At 46.1% G+C, this 18,597-nt stretch overlaps 1 protein-coding gene across 2 annotated transcripts in view; it reads right to left on the reverse strand.

The window, feature by feature from the left end:
- Nucleotides 1-18,597, reverse strand: part of MDGA1 (MAM domain containing glycosylphosphatidylinositol anchor 1) — a 142,064-nt gene that overhangs the window by 37,670 nt on the left and 85,797 nt on the right. For both annotated transcript variants that reach the window (XM_071739355.1, XM_071739354.1), the window contains exons 10-11: nucleotides 11,483-11,752; nucleotides 7,976-8,127 (exon numbers count right to left, since the gene is read on the reverse strand). In XM_071739355.1, coding sequence (XP_071595456.1) covers nucleotides 7,976-8,127; nucleotides 11,483-11,752 — 422 coding nt within the window. The remainder of the gene's footprint in view (nucleotides 1-7,975; nucleotides 8,128-11,482; nucleotides 11,753-18,597) is intronic.

The following is an 18,597-nucleotide window of genomic DNA, read 5'->3' on the forward strand; positions in this document are numbered from 1 at the left end:
TTACTGTAAGTGCTTGTTCCATACTCTTCAATAATGTCTTTCATTAGGGGCTGATCAGAAAGCAGTATGTATTTTATTAGCATGTGTTCCCTGGTCTAAGAACAACAAACCTAATCTTCAGTCTGTCAGGGAGACAGTCAAGTAAAAGCCTTAACTGAGGCACAGCGTGACTGGCAACTTCATGAATTATGGACTTATTGGGGCATCACACATCCTGAGCAGAGGGAGCCCAGAAGCTGGAGGAAAAAAAAGGTAAAATAGATCCTGAATTTGGTGGTGGGTGAGAACAGAGGGAGAGCCTCACACTTCCCAGTCTGTTCAAGACGACTTTGGGACTGTGGTTCTTGCGTCACCTGTTGCCAGATGAATAAGGGACAACATCCCTCATGTTGAGCTGCAGCCTCCTCCTAGCCAGAGCAATCACCATTCCAGAGCCTACAGGCCTCCTCTAACTCAACTGCACTTGTAGTCCAACCTCTGGTAAGGAAGGGGCAGGAAGCACAGCAGGAAGAGCCAAAAAGCCCTTCACATTATTCCATGGCAGGCAACATGACTGCTTAAGTTTCATGTCTTTATGAAACACAGTAAAAACGTTTACCTAGTGCCTACTCCTGTTTGTCACTAGTTACAGGAGAGTTGACACCTCTCTTCCGACCTTCCCCCTTCACACTGTTTCTCCTATTCTCTCCTACATGTTCTAGGAAGAAAGATCCAGTAAAAACCAAACCAAACCAAACCAAACTCCAACAAAAAACAAAAAAGAAAGAAGAGGTGGAAAACAGGAGTGGAAACAGGCAAGGGGAAGAAGGTGCACAAAAAAAGACTCTGAAGCAGTAGGAGGAACATGGGATCAGTACTGAAAATGTCAGATGAGCTGAGTAACTGGAAGCTGCACCCCAGCCTATGGATAGGGACTCTCAGAAAGACTCAGTAACTAGTATGTTCCCCTTGAAGCCAGCAAAGGAATGTGGATAAGAGACACACACAGAGGACTCACTTCTATCTTTGATACCCAGCAAGCATTTTGCATCCTGTGCTCAGCTTTGTAAAACACAAGCCAACAGCCTGCTGGATACAAATATGCACAACAGTGTGAAAACAACATCTCAAGCCTGCAAGGCTGATATGAGGGGTATATTGGTTGGGGGAATGTAATTATCTCTTCTCTCACATTCTCCTTACCCTGAATGAGCACTGAACAGCGGTGTTAGGAGCTAGAGACAGATGAGATTTTGCTACTAGATGTGTTTTAAGATCATATGAGCCTTTCCAGAGTTATTATTTGTACTGTTCTTTTCAGGCACTGTAAATATTCCAAGCAGAGATAAGAGTGGGAAAACTGTTTGTAATTATTGCCTTGTACTAGCAAAGCTAAACAATATCCTGCTTTCTCTCTTGCACAGTCAAGTACTCAAATCGCATTAGGAGCTGTACTTATGAAAAGTGAATGTTAAGCCAAAATCTCTGCTGCAAGGCATCTTATGAACAGCAAGCTAGATTGTAAAATCTTCAGCTACCCTGTTTTGGGCAAGTTACTTCACTTACTCTGGGTGATAAGAGAAGAGAAATGGTACCATGAGGCATAACTATCCTGCCACCACTCATATTACCAATTTTCCCAACTAATTGGTGGCAAATGATCCACGGACCAGGGATAACCAGCTCAAGAAAATCATGAATCATACTGAAAAGCAAATTGGGAATGCAAAAAGACAGAATTAGTCAGACTAGTTCATTAGTTAGGCATCATTCACTAAGCTCTCATGAGCAAAGGGAAGTCCCAGTATTGTCACTGGGAGATGTTGGACAAACCTAAGGAGGAAACTTCATCCCACAGATCCCAGCCATTTCCACTGAGCCCACCTGACCCACCAGTGCCAGTCAGGCTTGTATCAAACTTCTTTGGTCAGCCTTGTAGAAATCATTCTGACCTTCTTGGCTGACAGTGCTAACAGCAACCATGGCAGGGCAGACACCTCTGCCTACAGTGAGCAATGGCCAGAAGAAAACTCCCTTCCTTTCCATAGGGTGGAAGTTCTGCTGTTGCCAAATTAGACAGTAAAGAATACATACATGAAATGTAAAAAAAGCTCCTTGTTTCCCACCTGCCCTAAACATCCAACTGTCCCGGAATCTTCCCTTACAGCACAGAGACCTGTTCTAGTAGCAGGTCTAATTGACACGTCATCCTCTGTGACAGATTGCTAGGGATGAAAGGATAGACAGATCAATGTGCTGTCATCAGCTGTGATTGACATGGTGTCCCATTCTCAACCAGCAGAGACCATGGCTGAGGTGGGATCCTGCCCTCTCCACTCCCAAATGCCTGTGGCAAAGCTGCTACTTTACCCCCAGGGTATTTCATTTTGCTTCAAGCACAGCATGTCCATCAGAAGCTATTTATCAGCCAGTTCTTCACCCACCAGCATGGGGCTGCTGCTCAATCTCACTGCACATCCCAGCCCTCTCCTTCTCTTGTAGCCTAAAAGGCAGTGTCACCTCTCCCCTCTCTTGCTTTTCCTGGCTTTGCATCATAGTGGCTGTTTGAAACTACCTGCCAAGCACTCCTTCTGCTGACATGCTGTCTTCTTTCTGCATCCTTTTTCACCTCCCTCAGGGCTGAGTTCTGCACAGCATCATGTATGCCATGAGCACAACTGAAGGCAAGCAACTTGAGAGCACAAATGTAATCTGCCTATTCTCACTGCCTGAACAAGGGTTGAAATTTAAAAAAATTAAAAAATAAAAGCATCAGTGGAGAAGACGGAGGAGCTGAAGCTCAAAAAAACACCTTTTCCCACTGCACTGGACAGCTCAGAAGGTGGAAGTGTGTTGATTTGACATTTGTCCCATGTGACAGCAGCCTGTAATTAGTCATCAAACTGGCAGCCAATGTAGGCAAAAAAAGAAGTCAGGAATAAAGACACTTTCCTGCAGATGCATCTTATAAGCCATTCTACAACAGAAGGTCTGCTTTGAGATTCAGTCCTGGTAAACACTAGGAGTCCAAGCCACTGCAGTCTCCAGCCCTAACATCAGTGAGGCAGGACCAGCACAACCTGTATCAAGCAAAATGACGAACAGTAAAGGGATGTGCCATTTGTCACACCCCACAAGTGTTTTGATCACATTCAGCCAGGGCCATCATCTGCTGCTTCACAAAAGTCACTCTCCCTTCTGTGGTGCTGCTGGTTGGGACTGCAATGCTCTGCAGGTAGGAGGAAAGGAAATGGAACTTGTACATGCAAGTCCCTGTCCATGTCCTGCGCTGGGGCTCAAAACGGGGATGTCCAGTTAAGCAATCTCACAGCAACAGGATTTCTCAATGGATGTGGCACCACAATCCCTTTTCCAGGTAAGAACAGGTGAGTGCAGCACACATCACATTTTATGTAGAGCAGGATGGGTCCTTACCCACTTTATGAGCTGCAACTGAATCCCTTAAGCTTTTCATCTTCTAGTATGAAAAGGAGTAAAGAGGACAGCCCTGACTGCATCTTAGCTAAGCTGTCCTAAACCCTCACTGTATCACCTCTTCAGCTTCTGCAGCATCCATCCCCCAGCTGAAAACCCCACCACAGAAGTAGTGGGAGGGACACACAGGGTTGCTTACAAGTATTGGAAGATGCATGTAATTTCACTGGCTGAGTTCCTAACGGGCCAAAGGCACACGTGTGGGTTCATCAAGCCATGATGTTGACTGAACAGGGAAGCACAGTGGTGCAAGTCAGCAATGTTCCTAAACACTTAAGACTATGGTTTGGCCTATTGCATGCTCATCCTCCCTGTCGAATTGGACCATCCCTGCTTGGCATGGAGGGAAGGAGACCCCTGTCCATTTCCACATAGTAGGAAAGCCACAGACAGCAGCTGACAAATACTCAGAAGAGAGCAAAAGATCAACCAAGAGGCAGAAAGGAAGCAATACAGCTCCACAGCCCATGGGCCTCCACACAGAACTTCTCCTGCTGCGTTAAGATGGCCATCAGCAGAGTTAACCTTCTGCTCTAATCACAATCATTAAATTCCTGCTAATGCCCCTGTCCTGCGTCTGTCCAAACAGCTCTGTTATCTGTCACCTCCACACCTGGTGAGCCCGGCTCCCCACTGCCACAGCTCTCATTAATGCCACTCTGGCTGCCTGATGAGGCAAGTGGCAGCCAGCTCCAGAGCCCAGATGAGTTCTGTAGACAGCAGGGGATGTTTATCCAACATGGAGGGGATGAAAGTACAAACAAAGAGAGACCACACAATTACTCAGGCATCGCACAGGGCCATTCTCATTAAAGACAGTCTCTCTCTGACAGGAATTAATCTGAAGTGACAACCCAGTGAGCTAATTTAGCAAATGGGTCTGGGGCTTGGCCCAGTGCAAATTACAGGGGTCTGTCTGGCAGGTAGAGCTCAGAGGAGGGGAGAGTCAGGAGTGTGTTAAGCTGGTCCTGTTCTGGCCCAAGCCTGCATATCATAAGGTACAAAGGAGATGGCAGCCTCAGGTCTCCTTGAGGGGCACAATGAAGATTAAACTTCCCTACTGCACCAATACCTTCTCCTTCCTCTTTCTCTTGCAGCCTCAGGTCACAGATGGGTTCCAGCTCATTAAGTGCACAGTAATTCTGCCACTATCCCCTGTAACTGTAGCCACCAGCCCAGTTTAGATCTTTCCTCCAGGATGCAACCTGCTTGCAATATTAGATGGCTTTTCATTTCTCTTTAATGTTAGAGCAGAGCTCCAGGAGGGGATAAAATACACAGAGAGAAACAAGCAACTTAAAAGGCTTTTTATTTTTTAAGCAAAGATCTGGTTTGGGGAGGCTGCTTTGAATCCCCAAGCAGTGAAAAACATTTTCATGCTGGAATGTAGTGCCTCAGTGCCTTTCCATGCTATAAGAATACATGGAAGAAAAAAAGCTGACCAAATAAATACCCCACAAGCTTCATAGCATCTTCCCACAACCAAACTACCCAAAGCTGTGAACTTATTAAGCTCACTGGCTAAGGTGAAGTAAGGTGATTGGGCATGTGGATTAGTTGCTTTGGGGGAGAAAAGGAAAAATCTTCCAAACCATCAGAGCAGATGCCTGTGAAGCTCCTGTGGTTCCTCAGTAGGGATTTTTTTCCCCTCTGAATAGCCACTTAGCACAAAGCCACTGCCTACCCCACCTGATCACCACGCTGGGAAATAGCCTGTTTGCTGAGACCTACCACAAAGCCTCTACAAGAAACTTGCTCCATGCTGCTATCATATGCACTTTGCCTGGGTCAGTGGCTTCAAGCTGTCAGAGTGTTTATTTGGTTTTAATTGAAGGTTAATTCTTATTCTGCTGGAACTGGTACGTCTGCTGTGGCACTCAGCCTGCTCCACAGTGTCAGGAACAATCAGCTCCTGTGGAAATACAGGAGCTCCTGCTCGTCTTGCTGGGAGCCCCCATGCATCACTTAGGAAACCAAATTCCCCCAGAGTGCTTGCAATCCCCCCCAGGAATTCACAACCAGCCCTCAGAAGCTGGTGAACAGGAAGAGTTGGAGGAGCCACAGCACCAGCCAATTAATAACCAACACTTTGACTCTCCATTCTCAGCAGCTGCTGCAAGCAAATTTAATTCAAGGTTTCCCAGGTGTCTTGCAAAGCATCCTGCTGCTTATGGGTCTTCATACTGCATATGCCAAGAGCTCTTCAAGTAAACTGGGGAGAGTGAAATGAAAACCAGCAGAGCATTTTACAATTAGTGGGCACCCTAGCTGGCTGTCCTTTAGTTTGCAGCTCAGCAAGAGTTAACATCTCCCTCACAGTCCCTCACCACCCTGAGACTGCAGGATGCTGCTGCTGTCCTGTTTGTCCTTAAGATGCTGAGGAAGTACATGCCTCTGTCCACTGAGGCAGGGCAGCTCCCAGAGCTGGAGGAGAAGGTGAGCTGGTTGGGTAAACTTTCATTAGCTTGCTGCTGGCTACAAATCAGCTGTGACTGGCTGCATGTAAGGCCTATTTTATCTGAGGAGAATATTCCACTTCAATCCTCTCTAGGAAGATGACTGTGCCACCACTTGGCCTGGAATCCAAGCGTACCCAGTGAGGAGGCAAACAGTGGCTTCTCATTCAGGCAGACAAATCCCCTTTCTGAAGAGCTCTCCAGTCAGCAACACTTTTAAGCTTGTGTGCTTTTCACAGTTGCATTCTGTAATCTCACCATGTTCTGCAGTCCAGTGATGGAACAGCAGGACACAGCTCAGCCCAGGTGCCCCAGCACAGAGAGGAAGGTGTGACAAAGCAGCAAAGCCTGTGGGACATGGAAGAGCGTGATGGCACAAAGGACAGAGCAAGAGGTCAAGAGGTTTCACCAGGCTGCTTGGAGGCCAGGTGAGACTTTGTGAGGAAAAGGCCCAGACCTGCAAGGTTGCAGGTTGGAGATGAGAGGAGATATCTGGGACAAGGAAATGAAAAGGGCTCAGTTAGACCACAGTACAGCACGTGAAGGTGGAGACCTCACCATTGAACTCAAGTGTCTCTGTCAGAGGGGGGCCAGGAGGAGGAAATACCATGAAAGCCTATTCCAGAGTGTTTTCTGCTTGCACTTGACATAAGGGGGAAGAAAACTCCTCTGCTTCCTCCTCTCTCTGTCATCCCAAGCTACCACAATGGCACCTGTAGCCATTTCTAAAACATACCCCTCAGATGAGACTGGGATACAGCAGGGCCACGGTGCACCACTCCTCTAAAAGACACCACCATTTAGTCACAACTATGTAGGGATGCTGCGAAAGACACATTAACAATGTAACCAATGAAGGTATGAACAAAACTGGGGTGGGGTAGGCACTCAGCTTCCTTCATGTCCTAACTTAAAGCAGAAATGTGATTTTTCCTTTTCTTGATCCCTTTCAGTAGGAGCTCAGTGAGAAACAGACCCAAGATGACTTTTAGGCACTGTGCAAAAGTTAAAAAAAAACCACCTGGAAACAAAACCCCAACGTCACTGGAGAAGGATAAAAATCACAAATTAGTTCATTCAGTCACAGTGCTGATAATAGCAAAACTCAGCTAAAAGCAAAGGGGTACTATGACAAACTGCCTTCATTATTAGAGCTCCCCTGTGTCCTGTATTATTATTAAGCACTGGCAACGTGCTCCACATGGTTTGAGTAACAAACAAAGGCTGTCCCACCCCAGAGAGCTCACAATCAAACGGAGACATAAAAGTGGAGCCTACTGTGCAGAACTAGATACTTGGATCTTTTTAATTATTTTGTTTTCTGTCTACGGTAAACAAACTTTCCCTTGCAAAATGCATTTGCTTCCAAGCTACCACTGAATGGCAACAGCCATCCATTTTAAGTGTCTCTTTTTTAAAAAAAGGTTGAATGCATACACCTTGCTGAATGTGGATAAAAGTACCTGGCAATCATGCTAGGTTAATGTGCTCTTTAAAAATATCAGAGTCTTTTTCTGGTATGATTTAATACTCAGAAACCTTGAAACTTGCTTCTCTTCCCCTGCAGAGTTTATATAGTGCAAACAGCTTAATTACTGGGACAGTCTAAAAGCCTGTCCACAACACAACAGCTGATGACTTTTCCCTGCAGTTCCTGCCTGGAGAGTTCTCCAGCTTATTCCTTTCATTTCATGTAAGTAAAATATTTCATGATGGTGGCATTGCACTCGCTTGAGTCTTTGGTTTATAAAATCTATGATACCTACAAATGACTGAAGTTTTATTCACATTAAAACCCCATTCAAAGCACTGAGCAGAAACAATCCAATTGCAGGCAGCAGGGATTGGAAACCCACAGATCATACCCAACAGCAGACACAACTGCTCTTGGCCTGTCTCTTCCTTTTGGTAGGAAAAGTGCAAGACCATCAGGGTCTGGCAATTTCATCACTTTCAGCTCTTAAATCAGCAGGAGACATCAATGTAGCTGCCTCCAGAGAGGTCCTCTTCCCCAGGTGCTAAGGCTCCAGAAGAGCAGACCTTACCTGACGGACTTCCAGGCGATACTTGAGGATGGGATCCACAGCATCAGGCTCCTTCTGTGTCCACTGCAGTACATAAGAGTAATTCTTGGATTGCCTCTGGCTCAAGGTGGGGTTGGGGGTGTCATAGTAAAACTCTGGGCTGTAAGCTTTTGCTGGAGGGCCAAAAATAAAAAAAAAAAAAAAAAAAAAAAAAAGGAGGAGGAAATTAAATAGTGTAATCAAGAGGAACATAAATGAAAGAGGTGGTTAGAGTGGAGCAGCTCTGCTCACCCAGCTCATTCACTTGCCTTTGGACACTTCGACTTTTGTAGCTGACATGCCATCATTTTCTGTGAATCACTTCTGCTTTCACAGCCTAAACTACTGGGAGGGTTATCAACCCTGCAACACCAGAGGAACATGACTGATACTAGAGAAGGTGGGAACAGCTTCAGTTCTTCAGCTGAAACCAGCTCTAATCTTTTCTTTCTTGCTTTGTAGTTTAGATTGAGGTAACAGCTTTAAGCTGGCATTTCTACTGTTTCATGTGCTGCTTTACAGAATCTCCTGCTAACAAACCCTGAGGGGAAAGATCATTTGGCCAGTAGGTCATAGGAAAAGTGTTATTTACCACACGGGGACTATGGCATTAAAAAGGAGACCTTGCTCGTTCTGCATCTTCCCTGCCTTGGCAACACAGTGTTCCAGGCTCTTTATAACATGAGAGTCAACTCAGCAGCAAAAGGGATACTGACCTTTAGTGTGGGTAAAAACAGCATGAGCTTTTGCAGAGGTAGAGATATCTTTTCTAAAACCAGGTCTCCCCTTGAAAATACAGAGGAGCGAGTGGAAGGGAAACACAGGAAAAATGATGGACTGGAGAGAAACTGGATGGTTCAGAGAAGAAGGCATTTCCCGTAACTTCCTCAGCCACTGCTGTTCTGAACCACTAACAAACAGAATTCCAAGGCTGCTGCCATGCAGCCCAGCTGTCAGTGGACTAATGCACAGGCTTCAGAAACAACTTGAGGTCTTGCCCACAACTGGTTTTGCTCTATGTGAAATTACCTTCATTTCACCCAGTGCACTTCCATTTTTGGCAGGTCCTGCCTTGGGCCAGGCAGGGGCTGGTCCTGAATAAAAACTCTTTCCTGGGTTCAGGTCCAATGTGGACCTGAAGGAAGCTTGGGCAGCAAGGGATGCTGGAGAACAGAACAGACATCAACACCATCTCCCCAGGCAGTCTGCTGAATCTTTCCACTTGAATCACAGGTCCTGCCATTGTGTGTGGTTGTAATTAAGCTTGAAAGGATTCAGTGTTTATTTTTTATGAACTCAGACGGATAATATTGATGTTTATTTCCAAGTCCTTTCTTTCTTATTATTTTTATTGACTTGGATTTTTGCACAAGCAAGAAGTTCAGAACCACCTCAGAGACTAATTGCTGCTTATTCAACTTGTATTGACTGTGGAAGTCAAGCTTCATAAGGGATTCTGGAAAAAAATCAGAACTGATGATAATCATCATCTTGCATGATATTAATTTCTTATTAATTGACTACAAGGTGGAAATGGAAGCTAAAAAAAAAATAAAAAGAAAAAGCCTCCTAATAGAGATGCAGCACATCCAGATATTTAGATACTTTTGGAACTTCCTTTCTGGAAACTTCACCATTGTTGGAAATTTTTTTTCCTGTGCTTATAGCTGATACTAAAAGCTGATGGTTGTTCACTCCATCTTTCAGGGCTTTCCTGTGATTGTAGCTAGTAGGAGAGCAGGTGGTGACCTGTATGGGTTGCCCTGATAACTTGTCCAAGAAAAGTGGGTTAGATGTCTCACTGTCCTACCAAAACACCTCAGAAAGCTGATCTCCCATCCACAGAAGAAACTAATCTCATCCCTGGTGGGATTATGTACTCTGTTTTCAGGACATATGGACACCTCCCAGTCACAAATGAGTCACTGCTTCTCTTGTCAGGTAGGAAAGTCCTTTCACAGAGAAACAGAAACAAAAAGAGATGATGCTGCTCCCTCTGCTCGTTCAGGAGGGCTGTGGTGAATGGGAATTAAAGCTCCAGTGGTCTTGAGCCCAAGCACAGCAGAGTAGCTACTGGATTATTTTTTAGGCTGCTTTGCAGGCTCAGAAGGTGCAATTGATTTGTAGCTGTCCAGGACATGGAAAGAGATGCCTGGAGCTGGAAAGCCACTATCAGATATCAGTGCCTTGGAAACAGAGGAGGGACACAAGAAAATAAATGCTTGTTGCATTTATCTGAGAAATGAGTGCTCTCTAGGGATGAATGCTGCTTTCTCCTGAGGGCATTTTATCTCATGGGGCCCAGCATGGAACACTGGGTGGCAACATGTATTCGTTACTACTTCCAGCAAGAAATTCAGATCCCGGCAGCATTCTGTTTGCTGTGGTGACTCATAGTGGGATATGGTTTGCAGTCATTCAATTAGTGATGTGACAGCTGCAAGCATATGAAGAAAGGCTAGACAGGGCCAAAGCTCTCAAGCAAAATCCACTGCCAAACAAATTCCAGGAGATCTCAAGGCCTGGGAGCAAGATCCTGAAAAGAGGCCCAAACAGTAGGAGTTGTTTGGGCTTCCCCATTTCTGAGAGCGCCTCAGAGTTACAGCATACCTGAGCTTTTCCAAACTCTGAGAAAGATTCACTTCAAAATCAGGCCTCTCTGGATGTTATTCTCATTTGTTCTGCCCTGACTTGAAAAGTATTATACATTGGCCCTGGACTGAAATCCCAGTATTGTGGCTGAATTTACTGCTTATTGAAGCAACTTAATCAGAGTGCTTTTCTAGAAACTGCCCAAGTCAATTCTGGGGTCATGGGAAAAGCAGATTTAATGATCAGCAGCAGAGGCTAGGTCAGATGTGTGGTTTTAGATGCTATAACTCTGCCATCCCTCTTTGCAGCTGCTATTGCTGTAGGAGTCCCGTTGCGGTGCCTGATTCACAGAAAACTATGATCAGCAAACCCACTGCAGAGTAGTATGCATTCCCAACTTATATTTTTCCTAGCAGACATCACAACACCAAGACAGCCAGGGGACACAGGGAAGGCACAGGAATACATAATACAGTTTTTTAGTTGGTTAGTTTTAAAGGAGCCATTAGACAGTTTCAGAGGCTGCTGAAGGAGATGTAGAGCCTTTCACTCCCCCTTGGTCAATACTTTTATCTATGATACGAGCTGTCCATGCTTGAAAGCTGACAGCAGCCTTGTATTTAAGTCCAGTATGTTTCAGGCAAGTAGTTAACACTGCTAAAACATATCAGTTGCTGCCACCAGCTGCCCCAGGTCCATCCCAGACTTGAAGAACTGCCTGGATGATAGAAGTAGATCCCTCTCTTGGCTTAAGGAACATCCCGCCTTTTGAACACAGTGCCATGCACAAAGCAGGTGGACGAGGTTGCTTGTACTGGCCCCAGTGCATTGGAAGCAAACTTCCAACCTCCACCATCCCATCCAACAGCTCACTCCGATGTTTGCTCCGTGACTTACCAGACACCTGGAAGAGGCAGGTGGAGACCCCCACGTCGTTGGAAATGCTGCACTCGTAGCTCCCACTGGTCTCCCGGCTCACGCTGTCCACCTTCAGCTCCGAGTAGTCCTGCTGCTCTGCCAGGGGCTGGGCCAGAAGGGTCCCGTTGAAGCGCCAGACAGAGGTGGCCACCTTCATGGGGCTGCCCTTCAGCATGGTGCAGCGCAGGGCAACCCCACGCCCCACGCCCTGGCGCACGTCCTGGAAGGAGGGCTCCACCACGGGTGGGACTGGAGACCAAACAGAGCAACAGAGGGGGAGGGTGTCAGGGAACTACTGTCTGGCTCAGAGTGGTCACCCCGGTGGTGCCTCTGAGGAGACAGGCGCCTGTGGTTTCCAGGAGGATATTTATTCTCTAGGGGGAACCAGGCTTCCTCAAACCAAAAGCAGCAATAGTCATCTGACATCCCCTTCTGACTGGGATGGGGCCACTTTCCACCTCCCTCACATTTATTGGGGAGGGGGGCCTTTAGCAAGTACTCATCCCAGGAGCTCTCAAGTCATGCTCTTTCATGTGAGAAATGCAACTCCAGCAGCTGAGTCCCACAGCTTGTATTTAGTCCTTGAGATCCTACTCAGTCCTCATAACCAGGATAAATCCCACTCCCTGAGAAGGCAGGCATGCTCCCAGGCAGTTACATTCATGTTCTTTGGGTCAATATTTGACAGGGTTAACACAGACACCATGTTCAGCTGGAGGGACGTGCACTGCCTGATCCCGGCAGGGGACAGACCTGAAGGGGTGTTAGAGGGCCTCTTCCAAACACATCAATACAACACATCAAGGACTGGCTACAGGAACTCTGAGTCCTATTTCTGTCTCTGGCAACAATTACCCGATGTTGGGAGGTAAGTCATGCCTCTTCACATCAGAGGAGATGCCTAGAGTCTGCCATGAGTGTGAGAATGGTGATGTGTGGCCCTCCTTAGCAAAGGGAGGCTACTAAGTCTTGTTCTTTAGCATTTGTAATAATTTACAGGAAGCTCACGTTGAGGCAGAGCAAGGATAAAGCCTGGATTGGTATTGCCTGAGCTACCCCTCATTTAATGCAACGGTAGAGGACTTGAATCTCCACAGCCATCTGACAGACATGTTTCACTTGCAATAAACTCTTAATTAAAACACTACAGCATGGGAATAACCAGAAGCTCTCCCTCTAAAATGAGAGAGGCTTCTTGAAAACAGCTGTTAGCCTGAATGTAGAAGAGGGAGAGCAGATTATAGCAGCTCCAGCACAATCTCATCTCACCTCCAGGTTCAAAGCACTTGCTCTTCCAGACAGCTTCTTACACCCAACTGACCTACAACACACCTGCCTCCTCTAAAGGTCTGCAGAGCTACCAAGCACAGCCAGACCCAAAATCCTGCCACACACAGCATCTGCAGTGCCACAGACACTGCTCCACCAGGAAACATGGGTCACACAGTGTGTCTGGAGGGCTTCAGCACACCAGTCTCTCCCCTTCCAATGACCAAGGCCAGCAAGAAGCACCTACAGCTCTGTAACACTAGCAATACCTCCATCCTCATTACTGATGAAGGCTGTGAGTGCACCACCCCAGAGGTCTGCATGCAGCGTCCCCTCTCCAAGGGATACAGATGCATCTGTGGGTACACAGCGTGTAAGCATCCCCTCCACCCAGCAGCCCTTGGTTGACAGTGGGTGATCATTTTCCAGGTGCCCATTCTCATTGCTCAGTCTCTGGGCCCTTGGCTGCACTTAAGTGGATGAAAGGCAGCTCTTGACTGAGCTCACGTTGCCGTGCTGAGTGGCATGGTCAGCTCATTATAGATGGCTTTGCTAGCAATGTGTCTCTGCGGGTGCTCCAAGCACGGACTTGCCTTTGGCTCACACGTCTCCCACCTCATGGTGAGAATAATGTGAGAAGTTGTTTGATTAGACCTAGTGCCATGAATGTGTCATCTCCATCCCTAGCTGCTATCCCATTTCTTCGGTCGCATCTGCTCCTTAATTGAAGCCGGTGGGGTCTCACATTATAATCAGGGCCAGCTGGTGATGTAGGGAAAAAAAAAAAAGGAAGAGAAAAGAGGAAGGAAGACTTAAGGAACAAGTGGCACAGCTGTTCCAGATGTGCTTAAATCCATCTATCTCATGAGAAGAGAGAGGGTTGGGAGACCAGCTTCCCTCACTGCACCAAGCAGAACCTGTGTACAGAGCTGGGATAAAGGAAGCTGGGAAAAGGTCTGAAATTGGATAAAGTGCAAGGACACACTGCAAGAAAGTACCCCCCCAGGTCTCACTGATGGAGCATCTGAGGGTGGTAAAAAGGTCACAGAGAAGCAGGGCTGGGACAATCCAAATGCTTCCTTAGGTCACAGAAACAGCAGGGCAGTCAAGGATGTGGAAGCCATTTAATCTTCTTCAGCTGGGAAATGGAATTTACTTGATTTGCACAAGCACAAGCTCTGGGACTATGTTACCACCTTGCAAAGGGAATGTCTGAAAGTGCCTAGAAAGTACAATTTATTCCATTTTTCCTCCTGCCTCTGGCACTAGGAAACACCCAAAGAGCATTAGCTCTCTAGGTATCCTGGAGCCTCCAAGTCTTCTGGAGAGAGCACTGAAGCAGGTCACCCCATCACTACAAAGGATGCATGGAGTACTGTGGCAAAGGGCAGCTGCTGCTGAAGACTGCCAGTGGATATGAAACCAAGGAAAGGTTAACAGCAATTACAGAGCCAGACATCAGCTCTGGCCTCCAACACCTACTGGGGAGCCCACACTTATTCATGTAGGTTATACACAAAAGGAAGACCACCACCAAGGCTGGGATTCAGACTGCAAATCCTGGCAGATAGCACCACAGCGTTTTCTCATCACTGGCTTAAATACAAAAGAAGACTTGTTTAAATGAGCCAGTGCTGCTGTTCCTCAGAACTGGAAGCTGAACAGCCTTGGAAGTGGTGATTATCTCAGAGCAGCACTGTCCAACATGACTCCTGCACAGACACTTTTAGGGAGCTGCAGAAAATTATAATTATTTCCCATGTGCCTCTAATACCCCAGGGAAGCAGCATTCCTGCTGGCTGTAAGGGAGCTGTTCTGCTCAGTACAGCAGTATCTGCCTATGCCGGCTCATTAAGCTCCCATGGTGCTCTTCGGGGAGCTTGGGTACCAGCCCCAGTTTTTAACCTAGTTCCAAAGGAGGTCCTTGTCCAGAGGCTCCTCAAATACCTTTCCTTGTCTCCTTTGGACTCCAGTGCATGCAGCTGGAGTGCTCTCTTAAGCAGCAGCCATGCTGCAGGCAGCAGGATGCTACAACAAGGAAGTAAAAAGCCTCTCTGCATACACAGAGCTCCGGGATCCCCTGATAAGAAACACAGCAAACATATATAGATGACTACTGTTTTCTCTCAGCACACAGATTAACTCCAGACGAGCTAGCTGGCAGGAAGACTGACAAACAGGGTGGAGAGGTCAGCATATTACCCTTGTAGGCAACACTGAAGGAGCAAGGCTCCTCCAGCAACCTTGTTAAGATGTGAAACACAAGGCAGGGCAGCCTGCCTTCCCGGCAGAATTACTGTGCAACAGGAGAAAACATAATCACTCACCTGCTTGTTAGGAGCAAATCAAATCAGCCAAACACAGGCAGCCTACTGCAGCATGCCAGGAACCCTAGAGCAAAGCTGGGTTGTAGGCAGTTCCCTTGCTGTGAGCTGGAGCAGATGCTCTGCACTGAAGGGTTGCTAAGCTAATAGGGCATTCATGATGATGAAGGGCAAGAGTGAGTGAAGAGCAATAGGGAAGTTTGAAATGTTAAAAGGGTGTTGCTTTGGGCCCTAATACCTCTATTTTCTTGGTTTTGCTAGAAATAACCAGGACTGAAATGCTCATCCTGCTAGATGAGTGAAAAGTGCACTAGCTGTTGAGCTGTGGTCAAGACCATAAAATTTAGGAAGGGAGGAGTGTTCTCTCTTATAAGAACTGAAGTCATTGCAGGAGAGACCACAGTTTCCTTGCACTGTTACTGTGCTGTCCTGCTTGGGCACAGCTCAAGGAGGGGTATTCAGCAAGCCCTACAATCCTGTCCAATTTCTGCAAGTTCCCATTAAATTCAGATGCCTCCAGAAGCCAGAAATGTTTCTTTCACTAATATGAAATTGAAGCATCCCAGGGTGGAAGTGATGCATTATTGGAAGTTTTACATTTGTGTGTAAGTACAGAGAAAAAGGTGAAGAAATCTTTTTCATTTTAAAAAGTGGGGCTGCTCAGTCTGATGTAGATAAAAGGCAGAGAAAGGCTCATATTGGATCAGACTGATGCACAGAAATCCATGACAAGCTTAAACACAAACCAGTACCTGCAGAACAGGGTGCTGTTCAATTGAGTGAACATACCTTGGATTAAGAGCTTGGGCAAGAATTAAGAAGGTCAAAAATCACAGACATCACAGTACGACAGTACTATGCAGGACACATGCAAGCTCTGCTGTCCCACTGCAGTATGGCAACTGAAAAGCATAGCCTGGTCAATTCCCAAATACTGACCTCTTTTGAAAGGGCTGTCAGTGTTGAAGTGCTCACTCATAACTTTTATCTGACCCCCAAGCAGCCCTTTTTCCCCTGTAGCCATCCTGAGCAGCACCTGACAGCAGTGATCTCTGTAGGTGGTCAGATGCCCACAGCTTACTACTGGTCTATGCAGCTGCCCATGGGCTGCTGCACTCTCATTTTTCTACAGGGATTTGCTTCCCACAACACTTCCTCATCTGCAAAGAGCACCATAGCACAGCAACATCCAGGCAGGAGAGGCACAAGCAGAAAGATGGTCTGCTTGATGTCCCACAAACCTGCAGCATCAGACAAAAGTGGTGCAGGAGTCTTGAATCCTGACCCACACTTCAGTCCTTAGCCCAGGATTCCTCCTCTGGGAAAAACACTCTTAATTCTACCCTCCAGAGTCAGTCATCACTTACATTTTTTATTTAAATATAGAGAGTGCAATGTGTAACGCAAGTGATGAAAATAGCAAGCCTTGCTAGGTAAGAAAGCAGCTTTATTTTCAGCATCTCTCATCCCACTCTGCTGAAGGACTCCTCTCAAGCTTAGCCCTGCCATCTCAGTGCCAGTGGGACTCCTGCTCGTAGTCTTCACTTTATCCCACAGATGAGAGCTAATTGACCACTCAACTTGCTGGATTAACATTGCAAAGGACACAAAGATAACCTGGTATGAAAGACTGCACTTCATGGTAGTTAGAATTATTAGCTGTGTTTTGTTATCAAGTGGCTAATGACACCAGGCATTAATTTCTCTCTGGAAAGCAAATCAGCACAAGATGCCATTAGGGCCTTACAAGAGCCATACAATCCCATCCAGCATCCATTTAAATTCTGATAGGTACCCTTCTGCAGTCATATTGGGTGCAGTGTTCCCTGATCTGCAGACAACCAAAGCAATCCCAGCAAAGGGTGCCTTCCTTACCCAGCCCATGGTCTCCTAGGGTAATAAGGATGTTACAGGCATCAAAGCTACTGCAACCTTGCTTTCAGCTCCAGGAGAGACCAAAGCTCTCTACCTGAGCAAGCAGGAAGCTCTTTTATTGTCAAAAGGCTGGGAAATCACAGCTGAGCAATTCTGTTCCCTGCAACAGCACCCACACCCCAAGAATGCACATTAGGCACGGGCAGTTTTTTGTGTGGAAACAAATATCCAACTAATATTTACAACCCCAGTCTCATCTGCTTGTTTCTGAAAAATGATATAATTAAGTAGTTAGAAAAGAGGAGATGGAGGAAGGCTTACTTAACTTGTTTCAGCTGAAAGTCTGAATCTCTTTCATCTCCTATGCCTTTTGCCTTTGCACTTCAGTCTGCCCACATATAAAGAGATAAAAGGTGTAGTTTTTGCAAAGTGCTCGAAAGCCAAGTTGCAAGTATTGTTATTTCAAAGAAAACAAATTTGTCTGAGTACATTTTCTGCTAGACAAGTGGGTGCAGGGACCAGAGAAGCAGGGCTCAGAGCAGAAAAGGCTTAGTTCTGGGCTAGTTGACTGCTTTTAAAAGAAAAGCAAACGAAATGTATTCACTACCAGCTTTTCTGCTTTCCTCTTCTCTGAACTTTCCAAGCCAATTAGTTCAACCAGTCTTCATCCAGTTTTAATAAAAAAGGGTTTTACTAAAGGATTTCCTCTTCTGCATGACGAGCTGTGCTGATTAATACATGAGACCCCCTAGCTCACTTCACAGAGTGCTTTGAAGAAAGTCCATCCTGGGTGGGAATTCCCAGACCTTCTGCCTCACAGATATGCCTCCTCAAAAAAGATCTGTCCCAGACATACTGGAACTCCACTCAGACTCACTGCCCAAACAATTCATGCTAACAAGACACTACAAAGACACATATTCTCCTTCAGTGCAAAGCCACCTCATTCCCATGCCTCACTTACCTTCAAGTGCCTGGTTTCAAAACAGTACGCTCCCTTCATTGAAAAAGATAAGTGGGAAAAGATGGTGTATACACAGGAGACACACACACATTCATATGTGAGATGCATGCTGATAATCCACCCCCCACCCACATACCACCCAATTAGCAAAGTTATGCACAAGAGAAATAAAGAGGGTGAGAGAGCGGGCATCTCAGAGCTAACACCTTCAATGACTGCCAGACCAATGGCATAAACCAAATATAGATATGATTTTATTTTTTTTTTTGGCCACAGATTAACATAAAAATATTTTCTCTAACTCACAGTGAATTTTGCTATTTATAACACGGTAAAGCAGGGTGCTTCACCTGACCCAGATAGAGTGGGTCAGGGACTGTCCTGCCCACCCACATACTCACATTGTCAGGCCACCAGCTCTCCATTCATGTTCTACCTCTGTCTTCTAGAATAAGATGTCAGCTCATAGCCATGAGTCTGTTATTATATGCTTCTGTTTAACAAATTGGGCTGGCAGTGACAGGACGTTCCCAATAGCATATAAATAGTTTAAATCCAAACATTTGCTACCAGTCAGCCAATGATTCTCTTTCCCCAAAAGCATCCTGTATGCATTAACTTTTGGCAGAGAACCTGTTATCTTAATGCTCAATAATTCATAG

This window comes from Heliangelus exortis, chromosome 3 (genome assembly GCF_036169615.1).
Source record: "Heliangelus exortis chromosome 3, bHelExo1.hap1, whole genome shotgun sequence".
Classification (NCBI taxonomy): Eukaryota; Metazoa; Chordata; class Aves; order Apodiformes; family Trochilidae; genus Heliangelus; species Heliangelus exortis.